The sequence below is a fragment of the Polypterus senegalus genome, chromosome 17, assembly GCF_016835505.1.
Source record: "Polypterus senegalus isolate Bchr_013 chromosome 17, ASM1683550v1, whole genome shotgun sequence".
Taxonomy (NCBI): Eukaryota; Metazoa; Chordata; class Cladistia; order Polypteriformes; family Polypteridae; genus Polypterus; species Polypterus senegalus.
Genome location: NC_053170.1, coordinates 51993904 through 52018385, shown reverse-complemented (window position 1 = coordinate 52018385; position 24482 = coordinate 51993904). Strand labels below are relative to the sequence as shown.

Here is a 24482-nt window from a genome sequence, read left to right as displayed (position 1 = left end):
ATATATATATATATATATATATATAATATGTAACGCTTAACTTACTTTAATTGGTAGTTTGGTAGTTTACTGGTTACCTTTGACCATTTTTAGTCATTCATTTCATTTCAACCGATCAAAGTTGAAGAAAAACTGGAAAAACGTAGGTGTCCTTAAACTTTTGACGACTGGTAGCACACACACACATATATTCTATCTAAATCCACCCTTTTCTTCTCTAACGTTTAGATGTTTAGTAGCCTTAATACAGTATACAAGGGATTTTTATGATCTGTATAAACAACAAATACGTTTCTGCCTCTCTCAAGCCAGTGGTGTCACTCCATCAGGGCTACATTTATTGCTAATAAATCTCTATCCCCCAAATTGTATTTTTATTCCACTGTCATTAATTTCTTAGAATAAAAGTGCAAGGGTGAAGTTTTCCAGGAATCTTTGTACTAGCATTTTGTTTTTACCTTGATATTTGATGTGTCACAAACTAAAGTGTAACAGCAGGGTGCCAAAAAATTGGAGCAGAGGTAAATAACCTGTTTAATACCTCAAATGACTTTTGGGTTTCAACAAACCAAACAAATTTATGATGGGATTTCTTATTTAGGGTAGTGATTGGGGGACACAACAGCACTAAAATTTTTAATAAACTGATGGTAATAATCATAAAATCTTATAAACCTTTGTACTTGCTTCATTTTAGACTTGTCTATACTCAGTCCCAAATGTGAAATTTCATATACAAGGAATATAGCATAAATTTTGTAGAATTCTAACTTCATTCATTTTAAGACATTTTTCTTTTTTTATAGTCTAGAAAGCAAATCTTTCACATGACTGATGTGTGTATTGAGGTTGTTTGAGAAAATCCAGATATTATCAATAATCTCTAAAATGATTTCCCAAAATATCATCAACAAAGATCTGAGAAAACTGCCAGAGATTTAGGTAACCCAAAAGGCATTACGAGGTTCTTTGATGTCCACTTGTGATGCTGAATTTAGTCTTCCATTTATCATTCTTTCGGATTCAATGCAGATTGTACAGTATGCATTCTGCAGATCTAATTTAGTCAAGATAGTGGAACCAGTAACCTAATTTAATAGTGAGGTAATTAAGGGAAGGAAATCATTTTTTTCACAATAGTCGTATTTAGTTAACTATAATCTCTACATAGATACAAACCCTTGTCTTTCTTTTCCTAAAAATTAGCCCCCACAAGATTATGTTTTCTTGAATGTATTCCCCCATAGCTACAAAATCATGGTTCCTTTTTTTAGGACAAATGGGCAATGTCAAGTGTTTGTGTCACAAACAGATATACAGGCCAAAGTGGACTATAACACATTGGAACATCTTCTTTGCTGAAAAACCCCAGCAGCTTTTAATAATAATAGTAATAATAATAATAATAATAATGTAACAACTAACGCAAATAAGAACAGGAGGACTTGCAGCTATCGGGCCTCTGCAATTAATTGCTCAGTTTGGTTCCGTACAAATGTAGCATTATCGTTAGCTCAATTTTTGGGGGGTTATGGAGCACACCTCCAAAACCTTACCTATTTATCAAAGTCCTATCATAACTACCATCACCACCGTCTCTTATCTTTAGTCTCTTCACTCCTAATACCCTCACCTTGTAATTCTGTCCCCTCTTAAGCCTTAACCCTATCACTCAACCCCTAGAAGGTGAGTCCGCCCCTTACAATTACAAACCTCTCCTTCCAGCCCTCCCACTTCCTCAGACAGATTAGAGAGTGACTGCTTGCATGTCACAATAATAATAATAATAATGCATTTTATTTACGTGGCATCTTTCCCATGATCAAAGTATTATAAGCAAGTAGAAATACCTGCTTGTTAATTATCATGAGTGGTTCGATGGTCAGGAAATGGAAAATACTCATGAGGGAGCAACCAGGAAGAACCGTCACAGTCAAGCTCTAGTTCTAATAGCAGGGAGTTGTCTGTTCTTAAACATTAGACAAAATTCATAGTTTATATTTGTGCTTTTGCCCTGTCTTCTCTATCCAGAAGTCCTTTAGGAATCTCAGGTTTTCAACTAAGGGTTATGTAAGAGATCTGTTGGAAGTACCTGGGTGCTGTGGCGGTAGCTCACACAGCTATGTTCTTCAGTTCCTGTTTGTGCTTTCCATTTTTTGTATCTCCTGTGATCATTTTGTACCACATAAGTTCTGGTTTGCAGGATTTTGATTCATGTCTGACTTTGACTTTGTCATTAGTTTACTTGACTTTTATGTTATTTATTTTTTGAGGTTAGGCTGCCTTTGTTTATATTTGTATTTTTGTTAGTTTTGGAGACTTGAGTTAATGTGTTTTGAAAATGACATCCCAATGGCTTCTTAAAATAAGTGATATTATATTCTAAAGCAATATTCCACCTAAAAAGTATTTTTTTTAATTTGCTTACCCCATGTAATTTGTAGTGATGGCCAAGAAAAACATGTAATCTCATGTTTTCATGCAGAGTGGAGAAAAACGTTTATGACATGAATAAATCAAATAGTGACCAATGCTGTATAACAGCAAACGATATGAAAAAATGTCCATGGAAAAAAGAAACAAAATTCACATTATTCACATTGCGTAATCCATACATCAGTTATCCAGTTGTATGCTCAAAACATGTAAAATGCATGGTGTTTTGCTAAAATAATGTTAAATAGGTACTAGTGGAATAATCAGTGCTGGACATAATTATAAACACCAAATAAAGGATCAATATATGAAAAATAATAAAAATTAATATACAAAGTGCTAGAAGACCATTAACAAATAGCATAATCTGTGATACCACATATCTTCATAAGCATTTGGTGAACAGAGAGAAAGGTTAAGAAGGCAACTGTAAGTTAAATGCTTCTTGAACAAATAATAAAAGTTTAGTTTTTGAAGAATTAATTGAGTAAATAGATGTAATTACTTTAGAGAGGCAATTCCAAAGTGTCTGTGCAATAGAGCTAAAGGCTCTGTCACCCATAGAAAACAGATTAGTTTGGGGCATAAGATGATTGCCAACATCAGTGGATTGGATTGGACTGGACTGTAGTGCTGCAGGTTACTGTTCTAGTCTGAGACAAGGCTATTTAAAAGTTTATTGGTTTAGCAACAGGATTTTGTATTCAATTCTGTTACACCCAGGAAGCCACTGAAGATTGAACAGAACATGTGTTATGTGCTCACGACAGCAGATCTGAGCTTTTTTTTTATCTCACAGCAGAGTCTTAAAACAGTTGGGCCTCATATGATAGATTGTTTACAGAGTTATAGTAGCCAATGTGGGATGTAATGAAAGCAAAGGCTTGCCAGCATCAGAGAAGGAGAGAAATGAGTGAGCACAGGATTTGTGGTGGAGGTAGAAACAGAAAACATTAATAATGTGATTTTCAGTATGTACGTTGATTAAGAAAGGGGAGTAAAAATGGACACCAATAATCCTTTCAGAAGAAAAAGGTATGATCGTATCATCACCTAGTTGTTGCGAACTTGATAGTTCCTCTAAGCAAATCCTAAAATATGTTGCAAAAAGCTCCACAAGAGGAAGGCTGCATCAACCTTTGGCTTGTATAACAAAGGACATACAAAGAATCTTTATGAAAGATGTATTTTCACAAAATGCTCTGTAACAAAGGCAGCACCAAGGATGCGAAATGCGCTTCAAAAATAAGTAATCCTAAAGCAAGCAAGTCCCAATACACAAATCCAAAGAAAGGTCAAAAACTGAGCAAAAGAGGTCAAAATCCAGATAATCAAAAAAGCACAGCAAAAATCAGAGAACTCACCAATGCCAAGCACATATAATGTACCACAAGGGACTATGTGCTCTCTCAGACCTTTATAGGGATAAGAACAGTCCCTTGAAGGAGCTGGACAAATGGCTGCACCTCCTGAGGATCCACACACAAAGCACATGGAAATATAATGGAACAAGCCTGGACACATACTGTATACAAAACTACTAAAACAATTAACATTAAAAACAATTGTGATTGTAACAAACAAATATGACTTAAAAACACTATAAAAATAAATTCCAAAATCTGTTGAATCTGACAGAGATCAAAATGGACAGCATGGCAACCATGTTTGTGCTGGTGCCTCTCAGCTGCAGGAAAGTGGTTTAAACCAAACTGTCTGTGTGGAGTTTGTACATTTTTCCCATGTCACAAAAGTTTTTCTTTCTAAATCCCAAAGATATCAGAGTTAGGTTGAATAGCAACTTTACACTTGTCTGGAGAGCATATGTGCATTAATGGGTCCAGATGTGGTGTCCTGTCCAAGGTTGATTCTTACATATATTTGATATTACTTAGAGAGGCTTTGACTCTAAACTGATATTAAATTAGGCTGATTTATGAAGACGTGTGTGAAGATGGAACCAAAAATGGATGCGACAAAGTCCAGTGAAAGTTTGGAGTAAAGTCTCTAAGCCGTCTGCTAAAAACCCAGGAAATGGAAGTAGATTTGTTTTCCATCATGACAGGGGCCCAAAGCATACAGTATGAGCTAAGCCACACTGAAATGTCTATATATTGGAGAGGTTCAATCAAAGCCTGATATTAGGTTATTTTCACAATATGTGGCATGAGTGGAAAACTACCACTCTCCAGTGCCCCCCTTTCAATTTGAGAGACCTTGATTTATTTTAAAAAGAGCAAGCAGAAAGGCTGTATCCAGAAAAGTGTACTACTTTGAGAATTATACTGAAAGGCTTGCCTCTAAAATTTTTTTAAGTTTTCCTTATTAAACTTTAAGGCAGGTATGGAGGAGGGTTTGGGAGGTAAAAAATGGATAGTAGATACCTACAGTTATACTCCCGTGTAGCATCTGGTGGTGTTAAGAACTCACACTTCAACCTTTCCAAACAAAACAAAACTCTCTAAGTTCAATTAACATACAACATTCCACAAGCCTTAGTTTATGCCCATATTCTTTGGAAAGTTAAAAGGTGTTCCTATGCTGTCGCTGTTCTCCCTTTTAATCTCTCACCTGAGAGTCACATGTCCAGAACAGGACTGACCCACATTCTGTGCTGTTGTTCTTACTGGGTGGTTATTCAGTCCTTAGCTTCTAGTGACCATCTTAGACATGGCTAGCTGATCTCATTCTAGAAGAAAGAAGAACATGCGCTGAAGCATCGGGAATTCCATGTCTAGTTCATCTGGCTTTCTCTAGCCTCCAGTTCAAACATCACAAGCAGGAGGAGCAAACCATGACCCCTTTACTCCTTAGAATAAAGTATTTTGGGCTATTTTATTAATAATGAAGAAATTTGTTTTCATCTTTGTAGAGTTTTGTGTGAATCAAAGGATAAAATGTCAAATAGATACAGTATACTGAGTCAACATGGTGTAGCCTAAACAAATGTGAAAAGGTCTTGGGTGAGGAGAAGTGGATTGTATTTTAATGCTAATATAACTTGTCATTCTTCACCTTATATAGTAATAAAAAGTGGTTATTTTCGCTTTGCATTTAGTATGTCTCTTGGTAAATAAAACCGTATCTTATTACACTGAATTTAAAAATCTGAATAACTTAATATTTAAAGGTGCAGCTTCTAAAAAGGGTTGCTTATTAAGGTACTCTGATGCACAGTGCAGTATTGTCTTCAGTGATCCAATTTCAGGAGATTCAACACACTTTGCAAGCTTTTAAATCATGAAGCTAGCAGTTCAGATCCCACATCTTACTCACTGTATGACCATGACTGACTCAATTCACCTACCTTGGTGGCTGTTTCATAATATGTTCCCGTGTTTATGTTTGTTTTTTTATTATATTTCTGTTCTTGTAAAGCACCTTTTTGATGGTAGTAATTAGCATAATACTAAATTAAGTAAAGGTGGTCTGATGACAGAGTTTTTATGTCCTTGTGGAGTTTATGTATACTCCCTGTTTATGCAGGTTTCACCCCAGTGCTCCTGTTTCTCTCACATCACAAATATGTGCAAATGAGTTTGATTGAAAATTTCAAGCTTACTGCAATAAGTAGGTGTGGATGTGTGAGTGAAAACCACAACAGATTAGCACCTCATATGTCATTTTAGACATGAGTCTGATTTTTGACTTACTGAGATGATGGTGATGTCTTCTGTTTTAAGTAAGAGAAGGACTGACACTGGAAGTAATGTTATTGATATTAAAGCCATCAATCTTTAGCTCTGCAGAAGAGGAAGAGAAAAGGCATTAGTACACAGCTCCTGACCCATGGAACAGTGGGAAATTACCATCACCAGAGCCTTTAAGTTATTCCCTATGCGCATGTGTGTGATAATACCTAACTAGGAATATCACAAGAACCAATATATCGATGCTAATTTGGAACTTGTAATGGGGCTTTTTCCACAGTATCAGTAGTACAGAGAGAGTCAGGCCTGACTACAAGTAGACAAATTACTCCAAAAGGCACAATTCTTCTTCTTCTTTAAGCTGCTCCTGTTAGGGGTCGCCACAGTGGATCATCTTTTTCCATATCTTCCTGTCCTCTTCATCTTGTTCTGTTACACCTACCACCTGCATGTCTCCTCTCACCACATCCATAAACCTTCGCTTGGGCCTTCCTCTTTTCTTCTTGCCTGGCAGCTCTATTGTTAACATCCTTCTCCCAATATACCCAGCATCTCTCCTCTGCACATGTACAAACCAATGCAATCTCGCCTCTCTGACTTTGTCTCCCAGCCGTCCAACTTGAGCTGATCCTCTCATGTCCTCATTTCTAATCCTATCCATCCTCATCACACCCATTGCAAATCTTAGCATCTTTAACTCTGCTGCCTCCAACTCTGTCTCCTGCTTTCTGGTCAGTGCCACCATCTCCAACCCATATAACATAGCTGGTCTCACTGCTGTCCTTCCCTTTCACTCTTGCTGATAACCATCTGTCACAAATTACTCCTGACACTCTTCTCCACCCACTCCACCCTGCCTGCACTCTCTCTTTCACCTCTCTTCCACAATCCTAAAGGCACAATAATAGATGATAAAAACATGAGTAAAAACTATATATAAAAATGGCTTACAGTGGTGATGATTGAGCACTGCATCAACATGTGTCAAAAAGAAAAAAAAAATAGCAGAGGTCAAGTCTGGAAATTCTTGAAAAACATTTTAGAATGCAAGTGCAGGAATCTTGTTATTTAAAAACACACACACACACACACACAAAGGCTTTGCATTATTGTCATTTATCCAATTAAGGAATTAATTCAGAACAAATTTGTGTGTGCTTTAAAAGCAAAATGATGTTACTGATCAAATGAAGTGTAATTATTTAACTTGTATCGACACACATTTTTTCGAAGAGATGAAAAGAAAACATTAATCGCTTTTAAATAGTATCCTACAAAGACTTGGTAAAAGAATGGTGGCTTCGTATTCATTCATTGTAATGAGCACTTCTGTATATGTCCATCAGTCCAAACATCTGTCCATTTTCTAACAGGTGTACACAGTTGAGCTTCATACTGGGGTGTGACTTAAATGCATCTGCAGTAATGCACATAGGACTTGGTGTGTGGGAGGACTGCCAGCACAAACAACAGTAGCAAGTAAACACTGATGCAAGACTTGAACAAAGCAGCAAATTGGTTTATCTATGCCGGCAATGACATGAGTTGTTCCATTCTTTAATACCAAAATAAAATTTATTTAGTGTTTTAATGGCTTGAAAGACAATGAAAATCTCCCTATTAGTGTGTGACATGAACAGTGTTAACAGAGACATGGAATGGCCAAAACACGCAGTTAGTAGGACAATCGAAACAGCATACTTCTTTGCTAAACTCAAATCTTTAAACACTGAATTTATGTCATTCATTTGGCTTTTGAAGGCAAACTACCATTTATTACTATAAACTGTAAGTGAAAGCATATGAATTATATTTGAAAGGTACATTGAAAAGTATAATGCTGTCTTACAGTTATAGATTTATTGAGTACAGATAATGACAGCCCAAGTAATTTTCAAATTCTGGATTTTTAGGCAGGCATAACAAAAAGTCTGATAATTCACATAAGAAAGCTTGAAAACAACAAAACAAAGGCAGTTACACAGAAGTTCTGATATAAAGCATTCATGTAAAATTGACAAGTTTGATTTCACACAGGAAGCTTTAAAGTTGGGCCAATAAGGAGAGACAGATTTGGAAATTTAAAGTTTCTGATATTTGCAGTGGGATTTAATTTGACTAATCCATTAAATATTCTTCTTTTTTTTTAATTAATTTTATTACAATCCATACAAAGCAATCAAGTTTTTACAAAAAGAAAAATTGAACAGATCGATCCCCACCCCTGAGAGAGAGAGCAAGCCAAACAGCATTAAATTTAAGGCTTGTAAACATACCTAAATTAATAATTTCTCTGTGCTTTATGAACTTATTTTAAAATATTATTGATTAGATCCTGCCATGCTTTGAAAAAAGTCTCTACGGATCCTCTGAGTATTTGATTTTTTCCAATTTCAAATAATACAACACATCGGTTTCCCACTGACTTAAAAGAGGAGAGTTTGGGTTCTTCCAGTTTATCAGAATAAGTCTGCGTGCCAACAGTGTAGTGAATGCAATCACAATTTGTTTGTCTTTCTCCACTTTAAGCCCCTCTGGAAGAACCCCAAACACAGCTGTTAATGGGTTAGGAGGGATTGTGAGTCCAAGGCTGTCTGAGAGGTAATTAAAAATTTTTGTCCAGAATAATGTTAATTTGGTGCAGGCCCAGAACATGTGACCTAGTGAGGCTGGGGTTTGGTTGCAACGTTCGCAGGTTGGATCTTACCCTGAAAACATTTTGGACAATTTGAAATGAAACAGATGTGCTCGATATATAATTTTGAGTTGTATAATTGTATGCTTTGCGCATATGGAGCTCGAGTGAATTCTCTGCATTGCTACCTTCCACTCCTTTTCTGATATATTGATTAAGAGATCTTTTTCCCAGTGCCCTCTTGGATCTTTGAAAGGGAGGGATTGTAAAAGGATTTTATATATTGTAGAGATGGAGTCTAAGTCCTTGAGATTGAGCAATATTTTTTCCAGCGTGGATGAGGGTGCAAGATGAGGAAAATCTGGAAGGTTCTGTATAACAAAGTTTCTGATTTGAAGATAGTGAAAGAAATGTGTAGCTGGAATGTTAAATCTGGAATGTAATTGTTCATAGGAAGCAAAGACGTTGTCTATATAAAGATCTCTAAGCAATTTAATTCCAAATTTTTTCCAGATATTAAAAACTGCAAAATATTATTCTTTTTTAATATTATTTAACCAGTTAATGACATAAATATAAATTATACAACAGCAAATACTACACACCTAACCAATTGGTTCACTGACAAACCAGACTTTGCAAGCTTGTTATTCAAAAGCAGCTTTAAAGGGTTGGTTTAAAAGGAAATATCTTGCATTATCTTGTAATTCAATAATTCATCTATACATATATAATAATGTTTGAATTTTTATATTTAGTATGAATTCTAAGCAGTAGTTTCTTGTTACTGCACAGAAAATGTCAGAATAAATTTAGAATGTGCACATACTAAGATAAATCAGTTAGTTCATGACATTCATTCATTATAAAAATCTATGCTGAAATCCCCCAAGATTTTAAACTTCATTTGTTGTTACATTATGGGGATCCCCTTCTCTTCCATAAATTAAAATTCTAGCCTTGCATTGCAATATTTATGAATGCCAATACTTGTTTACGTAATTGATAATTATGTAACTACTTTTAAAGCTGTTGTTACTGTTAGTATTTATATATTTTGTATTGTATTACAGAAAAAAGGGACAATATTGTTCACTTCAATAGATGGAGGTATTTTAATAAAAAGCCATTAAATGGGATTTTTATTTTTGCTATGGTATCGATATCAAATACAAAATTTCTGGTATCATGACATCCCTATACCTAACATGAACTCACTTCTGCCAGGGTAGGCTCTGCATTCCTACAACCTAAACTAAACTGAGTAGGGTTGAATGACAAATGAATTTGATTTTATAACATTTACCTTCTCTTCATAGCTAATACATTTTAAATACTGACTTAATGCTTTCTGGTATTACCTTCCTGGCCATAGAGCTCACGCCCTCGAAGCAGCCCATCCTAACACCCACTCTTCCTTTTCTTTCCTTTTGTGTGTAGGTTGATAGTTCTGAGACTCTGTCTGATTCTGACACAGAGAGTAAAGCCCTAAGGGAGGTCCATTCCATCGGAGTTCAAGTGGAAGAAGACAAAAGGTGTGTCTACTTATCTGTCAGCACTCCTCAAAGGCAGTTATTTTGGTTATTTTTCAAAATGTAAAACCTCTGAAAGGTGGTATGGCAGGAGCTTCAGTAGCAGGGCAGACTGTCTTTATGAAAAAGTAGTATATTCTAATTATGTGGACATTTGACATAGTAATATCAACAGATCAGAGCTTGAGGGAACACAGAATAATTACTTTCAACATGCAGCCACCTTCCTTAATCTCCTCCTCCTTCTTCTTCCTCTTCATGTTTTCCCAATTCTGTGTGAGGTTGATATTCTTGATCAACCTTCTCTAAACAGCTCTCTCCTGTACCTCCTCCTCAAACAAACCCATTTTCTTTAAGTTTTCTTTTGTTCTGTCCATCCACCTCTGCTTTGGCATCCCTTGCTTTCTCTTCCCCTGTTCTTCCATTCCATCACATGACCATACCACTTGAACCTTCTTTCCTGTACTTTCTTAGATCTGTCTCACTTTTGTTGTACCTCTGATTTCTTATTCTGTCCTTTTTTGTAACTCCATACATCCACCTCAATCCTCTCATTTCTGCCACATCTTACTGCTCCTTCCTTAATACTGTATTTTTAATAATAATACTTTTTCAATCTGGGGGAACTTGGCATCTAATCTATGTAAATAAATTTGGAATCTGTTTGTTTACCAGTCATGCAAAAATGGCTGAAGTGTTTTTCACGAAATTTAGCATGTGCTGTACATCGCTGTCAATATAGGCTCATATCAGAGTTTGTAATGGAGGAAGGACATCAAAAATCAGTGCCAATACAGGGTCTGCAATTCCAATCAGGCAGTACAAGTTAGCTGGGGTTGTTAGGAAAAGACGTTTATCAGCACAACATTTTGTACCACCCAAGATAAGATCTCATCTAAGGCCACAAGCACAGCATTTCCTTCTCAACTAATCTGGTTAACAGTTTCATTGTCTCGCTGTATTACAACTTTCATCTAAGAGTACATCAGTTTGTCTCATCGTAGGCCATGTTTGGTGATGCACAATTTCCAAGACAGTTTTTCCCTGTCTATTTTCTATCAAGACCATTTTATGTGAAATACATGGGTCCAAAATGAGTGTATGGTGTTGCCAAACCCTTAAGGAGTGTAATAAGTAGAGACTTGAGGCGTGGAAAGGTTTGGGGCAGCCACCCGTTTAATGCGGTATCCTGGCTGCAAAAGTATTTGAGGTATTGTATAACAGTTTACACAACAGAGTCCAAAACAGAACTGCCTGCCAGAGCAAAGGCAGTGGGCTTTATAGTACAGAGGGCGGAAGTGATGTCGTCCTCTGGGCCGGAACTGGAAGTGACATCATCCTTGGGGCCGGATCCGGAAGTGATGTGTCCTTCCTGGAAATGGCGGCTCCTGGTGGGATTTCCCAGGTAAGACCAGTAGAGAACTCAGAAAGAGCGTCAGCGTACCCCGCTCCCCCCTGGGCAGATGTATAATCAGTATTTTCTAAGCCCTTCAGCTGCCCCCCATGCACACGTGTGTGAGAGGAGCCATGTTACTCTCTTTGCACCCACCCCAATGCTAAAATGCCAAAAAAAAGAAACCTTTTTGCAGACTTTCACATTTTCAAAATCACATTGTGAAATGAACTTTAGCGTCAATTTTACAAGACTGTATGTGAAAGGAAACTTATCTGTTTCACTCACCACTAGCTGTTATTTTGTGATGATATTTTGTAATTAACCTGTGGCTGCAGATTCATACTGCTGGACAAAGACAGTGGCACTGTGGCCCATGTTGCATTGTACATGTGTGGAATAGCTCTGAAATTAACGGATGCTTTGCTTTGATAAAAAATGTATGCTTACATTTTTTAAAAATCCAATGCATTTGTGCACCTGCATATTGTTACTAATTACGCCAGAGATAAACCACCTATAATTTTAAGCTTTGCTGCCAATAGAGCTATGTAGTTTGTAGCAATCTTAAATCAACATTGAATGAACAAACTTTGAATCATCTTTGTAACATTATTGAATCCCGTCCACTGGTGCTGTCTCCTGTAATAATATGGAGACCTGCAGTGATGTCAGTAAGCCTCATTCCTCCTCAGCCCCCTACTGTACATGCTTTCCATGGTCCATAGATTAAATTATTCATCATGCTGTCCAGTTTTTTTAATTTGTGATTAAACATCTATGTGTGGAACCACGCTAAAACAGGTGATACAAAGAAGTATCATTCAACTGAGCAAGGAGTTGCCACAATTATATAATCCAATCAAACAAAAAAGAACAAATCCCCATTAAATGAGAGCAGAGAAATGGTAGTTCTCAGAGAGGTAGTGGAGATAACAGATGGGCCACTTGTATTTCAGTCATCAGTGACAAAAGGGTCACCATTTAAAAACATGTTAATATTTGCTTTTTTACCTTAACTCCAACTTACAGGGAAAACTTGGGGGGTGGTGGCCAGATTGGCACTCCAGCCATCATAAAAAAAAACCTCACACTGTTCCAGTGTCTTGCTGAGGTATCACCAGCTGCACTGAGGTCCTAATCCAGGTGGTTTGTCATATGGTGGGTAAGGCAACACACTATCAGTGCTTACTCCCTCATTTTACATAATATTCCTGGGCAACACTGGGTAGTCCTGTGCATTGAATATAAATAGATGTTCCAAATTATGCTGATGGAGTGAGTGTCGTCTTGTGTTTGACTGGGCCCCAATATGGACTGTATGTCCAGACAGCAGATGTGTGTGTGTGTAGATGTGTCTTGTGACAGACTGGCACTCCATTCAGGGCTAATTTTTGGCATGCATGATAGCACAGTGGACTGTATCCACATCTACAGTTCAGTTTTGCAATGCACCCAGCATTTTAAGGAGAGATTTGTCTTAGAAGTAGAAGAAGAACTAAGTGAATACAGCATGGTGGTTCTCTGCTGATTTGTAACTCCAAGGACAAATTCCAGGCCCAATTTGCACATTCTACCCATTTCTGCCTGGGGTTCAAACAGGTTAGTAAGTGTACTCTGTGAATATGAATGTTCCTTCCACGGCTAGTTCATGTAAAAATAGGCTACAGTTCCCAAGGTTCCTATAATGAAAAAAAGTAGTCACAAACACAAATGGAAGGATGAAATTGAGAAAACACAAATATACTTCTTTGCTTTATAGCTGTAGTTTTTCTTTTCCTTCTTCTTCTGCAGACGAGCAAGATTCAAACGTTCTAACAGTGTAACAGCAAGTGTCCAGGCTGATCTGGAGTTGGAGGGCTTTACTGGAATTTCTGTGGCTACTGAAGACAAGGCGCTGCAGTTTGGCCACTCTTTTCAGCGACATTCCTCTGAACCAGAGTGTGCCGAACAATATATGGTCTCTCGGACTGTGCACACTCAGGGTCAGTGGGCATATCGAGAAGACTATCATGCCCCTTTTGAAAGTGTTGTGAGTACACAGACGCCTCTGAATCAGGAGCGGAGCTGGTCGGAGGGACCTCGCAGTCTCCCAAACTCAGGTCGAGCCTCGCCCTGTCTTCGAGATGCAGAGTTCTTTCTCAGGATGCTGCAGGCCGAAGTAGAAAGGATGGAGAGCTGGTGCCAGCAAATGGAAAGAGAAGCGGAGGAAAATGACCTTGTGGAAGAAAGTGAGTAGACGAGAAAGAAAGGGTGGGCTGATGATAGTGCCGTTAGCTAAAGCATGAAGACAGTATATGTGAACCCTTTGAAATTACCTGGTTTTCTGCATAAGTTGGTCATAAAATGTGATCAGATCTTCATCTAAGTCACGAGTACAGACAAATGCAATGTGCTTACACGAATAGCACTTAACGGTTATAACTTTTCATGTCTTTATTGCACCAAACTTTGACAGTATGCTGGGGAAGTAAGTGAACCCTTTGATTTAATAACTGATCAGACCTCACTAATCTCAAACAAAAGATTTCAAGAGCCATGGATTAGACCTGCATGACTGTTAGAAGCAATCTGGGATCATTTTCCATTACAGAGCATCTTCAACTCAATCATATTATTACGATGTCTGGTGTGAATGACTGTCTTGAAGTTATTCCACAGCAGCTCTGTTGGGTTCATGTCTGGGCTGTAACTTGGCCACTCCAAAAGATGGATTTTATTTGGTTGTAATCATTCTGTGATGTAATCATGACTTTGCCAACAATGCTGTGATCTTTACAGAGTCAATGGAGGCTCTGATCGGAGCTCCTGAGAGACTGAGCAAGGAGTCTGAATGTCTGGGCTTGCCAGTGTCCTGGATAAAAACCAAGATCCAGGCCTTTAATGACCTCTTAGGCACAGCCATCAGCAGTGTGTCTGTCTGCAGAGAGAGTGTCGACCTTGTCGAGAGGTTTACTTACTCTCAGCAGTGACATTCATGTCTCTAGTGACTCTTCCTATTACGTCAGTAGATGAATTTTGAGAGCATGGGGGGATCATGAGATTGCTGGAAAGGGGTGTGTGGTACTCCCGATATATATGCAAAAGGACAAAGATCCAAGTCTTTAGAGCCCTGGTGATTCCATCTTTGCTATATGGTTGCGAGACCTGGATGCTGTCCAGTGAACTGAGATGAAGACTGGACTCCTTTGGTACTGTGTCTCTTCGGAGACTCCTTGGGTACCGCTGGCTTGACTTTGTGTCGAATGAGCTGTTGCTCATGGAGTCCCAAATGATGCACATCACCTGCATTGTGAGGAAGCATCAATTCCAACACTATGGCCATGTGGTGTGATTCTCCGAGGGTGATCTGGCTCACAGGATCTTCATTGTTGAGGACCCGAGTGGCTGGACCAGGCCAAGGGGATGCCCATGTAACACTTGGCTGCAGCAGATAGAGTGTCATTTCTGGACGGTTGGACTGGACTGCCTGTCTGCCTGGGAGGTTGCCAAACAGGATCCGAGATGTTTCGTCATGTGGTGGGTGCAGCAACACACTGTACCAGTGCAAGCTCCCGACCTGACCTGACCTGTAATCATTCTGAAACTATTGCATTGAAACCATATTTTCATGTTTGAATGCAGTGCCCTTTTTATGCAATATGTACTGCTGTGTATTCAACTTGAGATTTATCGATCCACAAAACATTTTCCCAATGGCAATGTGGTGTGTCAGGATAGTCTTTGGCAAACATTAGGTGTGCAGCCATGTTTTTTTTTTTTCGGAGACAAGTGGCTTCCTTTGTGGTGTCCTGCCATGGACACCATTCCTGTTGAATGTTTTCTATATAGCTGACTCATTAACAGAGATGTTAACCTGCCCCAACAGTTCCTTCAAGTCTTTAACTGTTACTTAGGGTCCTTTGTTACATCATTGACAATTCTGTATTGTACCTTCTGAGTCATCTTGGCTGTGTGACCACTTCTAGTAGGAGCATCCACAGTACTAAATCATCTCCATTTATAACTAACTGTGAACTGATAGATATCTAAACCCTTTGAAATTACTGTGTAACCCTTTCCAGCTTTATGCAAATCAACAATTCTGATCTTGTGAGATCTCATTTTTGTGCTTCACATCAATAGATACTTCTTGTGAATAGCAAACTTAAAATGTTTAATTTTTTTTTTTTTAGAGCTCAAAGTATCTCTAAATCACACTTCCAATCTCATGTCATTGATTGGACTCCAGATTTGCTAACTCATCACTCCAGTTAGCTTTTGTTAAAGGTATCAGCCCAGGGGTTCACATACTTTTTCCAACCTAATCCTGTGAATGTTTGAATGAATATATCAGTGTGTACAACAGCAATACAATAATTTGTGTGTTATTAGTTAAAACAGATTATGTTCAATCAGGTTCATTCAGGTGAAGATCAGGCCATATTTAAAGACAAATGAATAGATAAATTGACTTATTTCTGAATGGTTCACATGGTTTTCCTTACCACTGTATGCCATGAAAATATTAACGGGCATATCCAAGTTTTGTGCCCTGGCATTAACTGACATCTTATTATGGCTACTCTCAGCCCTATTCCTGATTCTGCTGAGTTAGCTGGGTACAAGTAATGGGATAACTGGGAATGGATGGATATTTTAATAATACGTTTGTCCCTCTCTGTGTAGATGCCATCAACAAATCTCACTATTTGAAGAGACTGGGAACATTACAAATATATTGGTCACTTTGTAATACAGTAGTTTTAAATTTCCTGTGCCTAATACCTTTTATACTATCCTTCTTTTAATTTTGTGTGCATTTCAGTCCTGGAGAAAATCCGAAGTGCAGTGGGCAGTGCTCAGCTCCTCATATCCCAGAAGGTCCAGCAATTTTTCAGACTGTGTCAGCAGAGCATGGTAAGAAATGTGACTAAACATGAACCTTAGCCATTCTCAAGTTTTCTAAGTATAAATGGGTTTATCAAGTTATAACAGACACAGAATAGCTATCTCAGGGGACTTCACAATCCCTATATAGCATGAGGATGCCATAGTCTACCAGCTCAGTCTGTTCCCAATTATGACATCAACCTTCTATGGATGGCTGTTCTCAAAAAGAGAATGCAAACCAACCAAAGGTCTATGCTCTGTTATGGCTGCCTGACATTTCCATACTTCCACACTATTGTAGTTGGGAACTGCTCACCATTTGTACCCAATTATAAAGTACCTAGCTAAATGAGACCTATATAACAGCAGATTTAGGTTTTCATTACACACTGTATATATTTACATTGTACATACTTGGTAGTTACAACAGAAATGTAATGTGCTGTATTTGGAGAAATTGAACTTGATCAAATGAATAAGACATCATATCAGAAAAAGTGAGTTGACTGAGTTGATGATGCTATCTATGGCTGAGATAGAATTTGACATTAAATATTAAAAAAGCAATAGCATACAACAATTTTTTACATTTAAGTTTTCTCATTTAAAGATTTGCCAATGTTGTTTCTTATCCCAGTGTGTATATAAACACAGGGAACTCCAGTTTCTGTATTACATCTTGCCTGAAGAAGGGGCCTGAGTTGCCTTGAAAGCTTGCATATTGTAATCTTTTTAGTTAGCCAATAAAAGGTGTCATTTGGCTTGGCTTTTATATATATATATATATATATATATATATATATATATATATATATATATATATATATATATATATATATATATATATATATATGTAAAATCCATCGTCTGTCTATTTGTCTCTCTTTATGTCTGTCCGCTTTTCATGAGAGAACTACTTAACGGATTTAAATTGGGTATTTTTCTATAATTTGCTTGAACATTCTGGTTGATTTTGTAACCTCTCTCATCACGCTAAATATCAAGTCGCTTGCGGTACGATTTATTTACGCAAATCCAAGAGAGACACAGCAGGCCAAGGGGAATTGGGTGGAACCCTCCTCACTCATGCGCCAGCCTCGGGGCATATGCTACACCCACTTAGCTAGCGAATGAGAGAACTACTTAGCAGAATTAGATCAGGTTTTTTCTGGAATTTGCTTGAACATTCTGGTTGATTTTGCACCTTTTGTCTTCGTGCTAAGAATCACAGTTCACTTGCAGGAGAGATATATTTGCGCTAATCCAAGAGAGAGGCTGTGGGCCGAGGGGAGTGGGAAGCGTGATGTCGGTCTACCTCTGCGTTTTGAAATGTAACTAACCTCCGCTTAGCTAATGATAGCTTCTTGTTTATTGATTTTTAAAGTTTGTCCTGTTTCACTACTATACAGGTAACGCCGCAGGGGATCATAAATAAAATAATAATAAATATGTAATAAATAATAAATATTTTTGACTTGGGCTACAATTCCTGACTCCTGTTATCTCCTGCTCCCTTTAAACCTGGCCATTAGGTATGCCACCTTTTTAGACAAAACAGGTACAACTCAATTGTCCAGATAATAAAGTTTGAAAAGAGTTTTCCCAGCTAATAGTGATTTCCCAGGCTTCTTGAACACTCTTCCAAAAGCAACAAACCCACAAAAACTCTGAGAGATCCAATCCTGCACATCTCACTGTTCTTTCCAATTAGCAGCCCTTTTTTTTCGTCCTAATTGAATTTTACATTTTCCTTCCTGAATTGACTCCTCCTTTTCCTGCAAACTTGTAATACTCAACTAGTTTCTCTGTCACTATTCCCTCTGAAAGTGTTGTCAAGCTCAATCCTTCAGATACAGACGGAAACAAACAAAAATACTTTAGCACAGTTACACAAAACAAACAATCAAAGGATGCAGACAAGCAGTGAAATAAAATTATTCATGTTACAGTTGCTACAGATATTTAGTGATCTTCATCCTTTTACCAAGCATTTTGAAGCATCATTTCTTGTTAACGTGTTTTAAAATTGCCAGAGTGGACATTCTTGTCAATTTACTTTTAGAGCATTAGAGACAAATGTGTGTAAGACTGCTGTCTGACGGCAGTTTTAAATTCACAAGAACACATTCTAACTCTAACCTTTAAGGTGCTGTCATAGATCCTTTGTGAGGTTAAATTTGTAGCAGTTGCAAGAACGCTCAGATTCATACTGTCCAAAAATAGGGATTTGTTTATTTTATTTAGGCATACCAGGAACTTGACCCGGCTCGTACACACTCCCGTACAGAGACACAAAAAAAGCGGATCCATATGAGTAAATAATAAAGAATATGGAATATTTTAAGCAAATAAAGAAGGAAGAAGAAAACATTTATTGAACAACTAATGCATACGCAGACACTCTCTCCAATAGTCCGACAGCAAAAATGAATTACCTAACACAGAACAAAACACTAGGTTGAAAAAGATCAACGATAAGCACCACAATACAACGTGGTCCAAACACAGTGCAGATCCAGATGAAGATACAAATTGGAGGTGATGAATGAACATAAATCCCAAGTGAACAGCTTTCAGCATAATATATACATTTTTGCCCTGCCATGATGGAGTGATAGTGAAAAATTGCAGACATTAGGAATGTTCCCAAGACAATGACATTTACCAACTCCGATTAGCCCACATGGACATCAAGCACAGAACACGAACACAAATCCTGAAACTGCAATCCGTGGGAAACTAGCGCCTTTTGGCTATGCCACTATGAGGCAATTCGATTCTATTTTTGATGAAATGTTTAAGTTAATTTTGAATTTTTTGCACAATATACATTTATTGATGGATTGATTGATTGATTGGCTGTATTATTTGACCTTTGAGTCAATATCCTTGTTTTTTATGTTCCTGCTACTGTATGCAGCTGAAACTCACCTTGAGATTAATAAAGGTTATCTAATCTAATCTGTTCTGATCTAATTTAATCTAAACTACATGCAATTTTCTAAAATGTATTACTTTACAGATATAGGCTAGTTTTTTATGCTCTTGAAAAAATGGTTCTGCAAAAGGCAAACTAACATTTGAGACAAGTCTAGCAGATAACAGGGACAAAGCAACAGTTAGGTGCTTGCTGCATTTTCACACCCATCGGTGGGATGTTTGTAGTAGTCCGACCTGGCAGCAGACTACCTTGGTTGTCTCCATTGCTGAGGATCAGCTTGCTGTTAGTCTTCCCCTGTCACACTGTATATTACAATAGCAAGCGGCATATCATATGCTAAACAAGTGAAGTTGGTAACATCATGTTTCATTGTTCTTATTCCACTTTTCAGGATCCCACAGTGTGTCCCCAGCCTACTTTGCAGGATCTGGCTGGTTTTTGGGACCTCTTGCAGTTGTCCATTGAGGATGTGAGAATCAAGTTCCAGGAGCTTCAGAAACTTAAAGACAGTGGCTGGAAACTCTCTGAAAGAAAGGTAAACGTGTGGAGTCAATATCATTTTTAAAATGAGAGCTTTAAGGGGCAGTAGTTCTCAAGAAAAGACAGAGAGGGGGCAACAGGAATAACACACCATTGGCAGTCATGGAGAAACTTGATGATGCCAGTCTGCTTGGGTAATTTAACCTGTGATAGTTTGTTCGGAGTCAGGAAGCCAATGGTAGGTAGGTAGATAGATAGATAGATAGATAGATAGATAGATAGATAGATAGATACTTACATACATACATACATACATACATACATGCATACTTACTTACTTACTTACTTACTTTATTAATCCCAAGGGGAAATTCACATAATCCAGCAGCAGTATACTGATACAAAGAAACAATATTAAATTAAATAGTAAAATAAAAAAAAAATGATGTTAATGGTGATATTTTAAGAGATTTAGCACCTCCATACTACATTTCAGGTTTGTAAGGTCAGTATTGCCACACATACAGACTATACTGAAACTCTTACTTGCATATGTTTGTAGAATTAGGGCATTGTGCCATGTTAGCCATTATAAATGTGGTGAGAAGTCAAGTAAAATGACACCTTTTATTGGCTAACTAAGAAGTACTTGATTACTTCTTGCCTGAAGAAGGGGCCAGAGTTGCATCGAAAGCTTGCATATTGTAATCTTTTTAGTTAGCCAACAAAAGGTGTCATTTTGCCTGACTTCTTATTACTTGCTTATGCTAATCAACATGCAACATGTCACCAGTCTCTGGTGCCATTTCTCCCTTACCTTAAAGCTTCTGTATTCTTTAGCTGAGAAATCTCAGAATAATATGTTGCTGTGTAATATACTGTAGGGTTTTGTGGTTAGAAAGCATAACTTATGTTGCCCTTTAGCTATAACATCAGGCAACAATGGAGTGTGTATCACATTATTTTCTTCTTTTTGCAGAGCAGTACAGATTTGTCTTGTATGCATCAGATTCTTTTTATGAGACAGGAATTCTAGTATTTTACATTCTCAGTCTGCCAATTTAGTAAGAACATGTGATTGTCATGTAGTCGTGATGTACTTGGCCTGGTGTGCTTCACATGATGTTTATTGTTTGTGGTTTTTGATTCATGTGGTTTGAGCCAATACTTACTAAAGCTGTGTGTTTTTGGCTATTTCAGCCATGATTTATCTTTATGGTGACAATGAAGTGCAAAAGTACAGGAATGTCATTGTGAGCAGTTTAACCCATGATGACTTGTTCTTAAGACCAGCCTTTCCTGAAAATATTGTTACACTGTCACTCTTACTAAATCCTCTCAGAGCAGTTTTCCAACAGGACAATGCCTAACCACATGTAGCTACTGTCTCCTAGGAATAAATACTGATTACAGCACCGTTTCCTGTCCCTGGGAACACTGGAGATTCAAACTAGTTTTTCTTTATTCCTTCCACAGACTATTGCTTCCATGGTAAGACAGCTGCATAGTGCATAATGGGTTATTAACACCATTCAACACCTGTTATATATGTATATATATATATAATCTTAAGCCTAAAAGTACAATGGTCACATTTTTTGTCACGCTTTAAATCTGGCTTATTTTAAAACCTACATATATATGTTTGGTATCATTCTTTTCAGAATTTATCAAACTTTAATGTGAAGTTGTTAGATCTTCAGATTCTTATTCCATTTTTTAATTATAAATTAAAAAATATCAAGAACTCACATCCCACGAGACAAGACTTTGTGCCAAAAGATTTAACCATGCCCGGGGCCAGAAATAAAACACAAAGAGTAGGATAGCTGCTGTACAGGCTTTTAAATGTTCGAAGCACTATGTGAGATTCAGATCACATGGCACAGCAGCAGCAGCAGCAGCAAGCCAGCAGCTGATCAAGCAAAGAGGAGGTAAAAAAAAAAACTGTTTCTCATTTTACAACTGTTTAAAAGGGATTTTCGGAGGAGCGACCACGTCTCCTTGGGGTGTGTTCAGACCCCCTCTTCCCAACTTGAGCAGCAGAGACACGAAGTGGCTGGCAAGCAAAGCGAGCAGTATATATATATATATATATATATATATATATATATATATATATATATATATATATATATATATATATATATATAGTAAGAAGATGCTATATAGCACCCAACCCGACACATATTGGACATGGGAGGCACATGTAAAATAAAACAAATATTTATTTTTTCTTCACCTGCGGGGCATGTCTTCCCCATGAACCCCACAGGTAATACACAGTCCCAAACACACACCAATTACACTAAGCACTTTCCTTCTCTCTTCCTTGGTACAACCACTCCTCCCAGGCAACCTTGTCCACCTCCACCCAACTCTGGTCGCTGAGTGGTGGTCGCTGGCTCCTTTTATAGCCCACCCGGAAGCGCTCCAGGTGCTTGATTACCAAGTTTCACCTGCAAATCCGGGTGTGATGAATATGTTGCCCTCCTGGGCTCAGGAGTCCCCAACACAGCACCCCTGGCAGTGCCTGTGGGACCCAACAGGGTTGCACCCAACTCCAATGCCCATGGAGCCCTGTAGGAAAACAAGGCACTGCCCCAATCCAGGGGGAGGTATTGCAGTGTCCAGGGCTGCTTCCCCTGAATATAGTGTGCAGGGGTGTCCCGGCTAGGCATGGACCCCAGCCACTTGCCTCTATATATATATATATATATATATGTAGCCCTAACGTGGACCAATACATTATCCTTTTGCTTTTGTTTCAGTCATATGTCACCTTTCTTGCATGCTACTGTTTGGACCACTTCTTTTGGGCGTGCAATGCTTTGTTGAGTACATAAACTGCTTACAAACTGCTCTAAAAATTCTTTTCCCTGCTGTTTGTCTTTTAATTTCATTACTATCATTCTCTCTTGCATTTGTTATATTCTATTTATTTATTATTCGTTCTAGGAGGATAAAAAGGCTCCACCACCATTACCAAAGAAACCAAGCAATAGTGCCACTTCCCGCCTTGCAAAAGCAGTTGCATCTCGCGATAGGTCCCTAGACCTCGGAGAACGACAGAGACAAGAAGCAAGGCGTAGGTTGCTGGCTGCCAAACGTGCCGCATCCTTCCGGCAGAACTCTGCAACAGAGAGCGCGGACAGCATTGAGATTTACATTCCTGAGGCTCAAACCCGGCTCTGAACACAGGCATTTACAAGCTCCCATGTATCTACAGTATATCTCATCCAAGAAAGGTGGCATCCTTCATCGCCTAATAGTGATGGAGAGAGAGAGATGACAAGAAGAAGAGCTATACAACCTCACTTCGGCAGAGTTGTCCAGTTTGCCTTCCCCAGCCATGTTTGTGAGCTCTTCCAGCTGAGGCAGGATTCTGGTGTTCATCTTTGGCACTCAAGTATTTTTCTCTGCCTTGCCAAGTCTTTTCTCATTGCATAGCTATCCAGTTAAGCCTTCATTTCAAATTAGTGAAAGAGAAAGTGATTTCGTTGAGTTCTAAATATAAAGAAGAAGGCTTTATTATTATTATTATTATTATTTTAAATATTAAAAAAATAAAGCACCTCATCACATCCTTCTACAGCAGACATGACTGTTTACAGACAACTGGATATGTGATGCAGAAAGCAAATATGTACACTTTGTGTCTGTGTGTGTATATACTGTATGTGTGTGTGTGTATATATATATATATATATTATATATATATATATTCATATGCTATATCACATATATACACAAAGACAGACATACATATACAAGTGTCTCCTATAGGCACTTCCTTTTTTAATATTCCTAATTTTCTCCATCAAAGACAATCTGCCTTCAAGCTGGAATCCCTTAAACGGTATTAACAGGAAACTTAAAGCAAGAAAAAAAATGATAATTTTTTAAAAAGAATTGAAGAATAAGGCACTCCAGCGATGCTCCTGACAGTTGAAGCTGCTGAATGGACATACCAGTTCTTACCCTTTCAACAAATGTGTGTCAAGAAAGAGGAAGAACATCAAAGGATGGTTTGCTTTCTTTCTGGCTTTCTTTGCTCGCCCTGTGGCATATTATCTCACCTGATTTGAAGATCACATCATCAGAAAGGGCAGCTACCATCAAGCTGACAACTACAGATTCCTGGAAAGAAGTCTACTAGCTCTCACATGAGGTTTTTATGAAATGCTTTGTAAAAACTGTTTGACTAAGTTTTAGACAACAGTGGTGCAAATAACACTTTTATACTGTCCCATTGCAAAGCAGATACACTGTTGTCTAACTACACTGTGGTATAACTAAAATACATATCACACTCAACCTTAGATACTTTTTTTGTGCATCAAAGTACATAGACGAAAAATATATAAGACCTGTTTTAAGAGCCATATATTCAATTGCTTTGTGCTCTTTCTTTTTAGACTTATTGTCAATTTCTGTAAAATGATGTTTGAAATTAGATGCTCATATATACTATATATATATATATATATATATATATATATATATATATATATATATATATATATATATATATATATATATA

The 24482-nt window shown here is 37.8% G+C and overlaps 1 protein-coding gene across 3 annotated transcripts in view; it reads left to right on the top strand.

The window, feature by feature from the left end:
* The window catches only part of dlgap3 (discs, large (Drosophila) homolog-associated protein 3), an 828395-nt gene extending 804787 nt beyond the window's left edge, over window positions 1-23608 (top strand). For all 3 annotated transcript variants that reach the window (XM_039739473.1, XM_039739474.1, XM_039739475.1), the window contains 5 exons: window positions 10162-10256; window positions 13441-13877; window positions 16454-16545; window positions 19851-19994; window positions 22898-23608. In XM_039739473.1, the coding sequence (XP_039595407.1) occupies window positions 10162-10256; window positions 13441-13877; window positions 16454-16545; window positions 19851-19994; window positions 22898-23134 (1005 nt within the window). In that variant the 3' untranslated portion in view covers window positions 23135-23608. The remainder of the gene's footprint in view (window positions 1-10161; window positions 10257-13440; window positions 13878-16453; window positions 16546-19850; window positions 19995-22897) is intronic.
* Window positions 23609-24482: the final 874 nt, after the last annotated feature.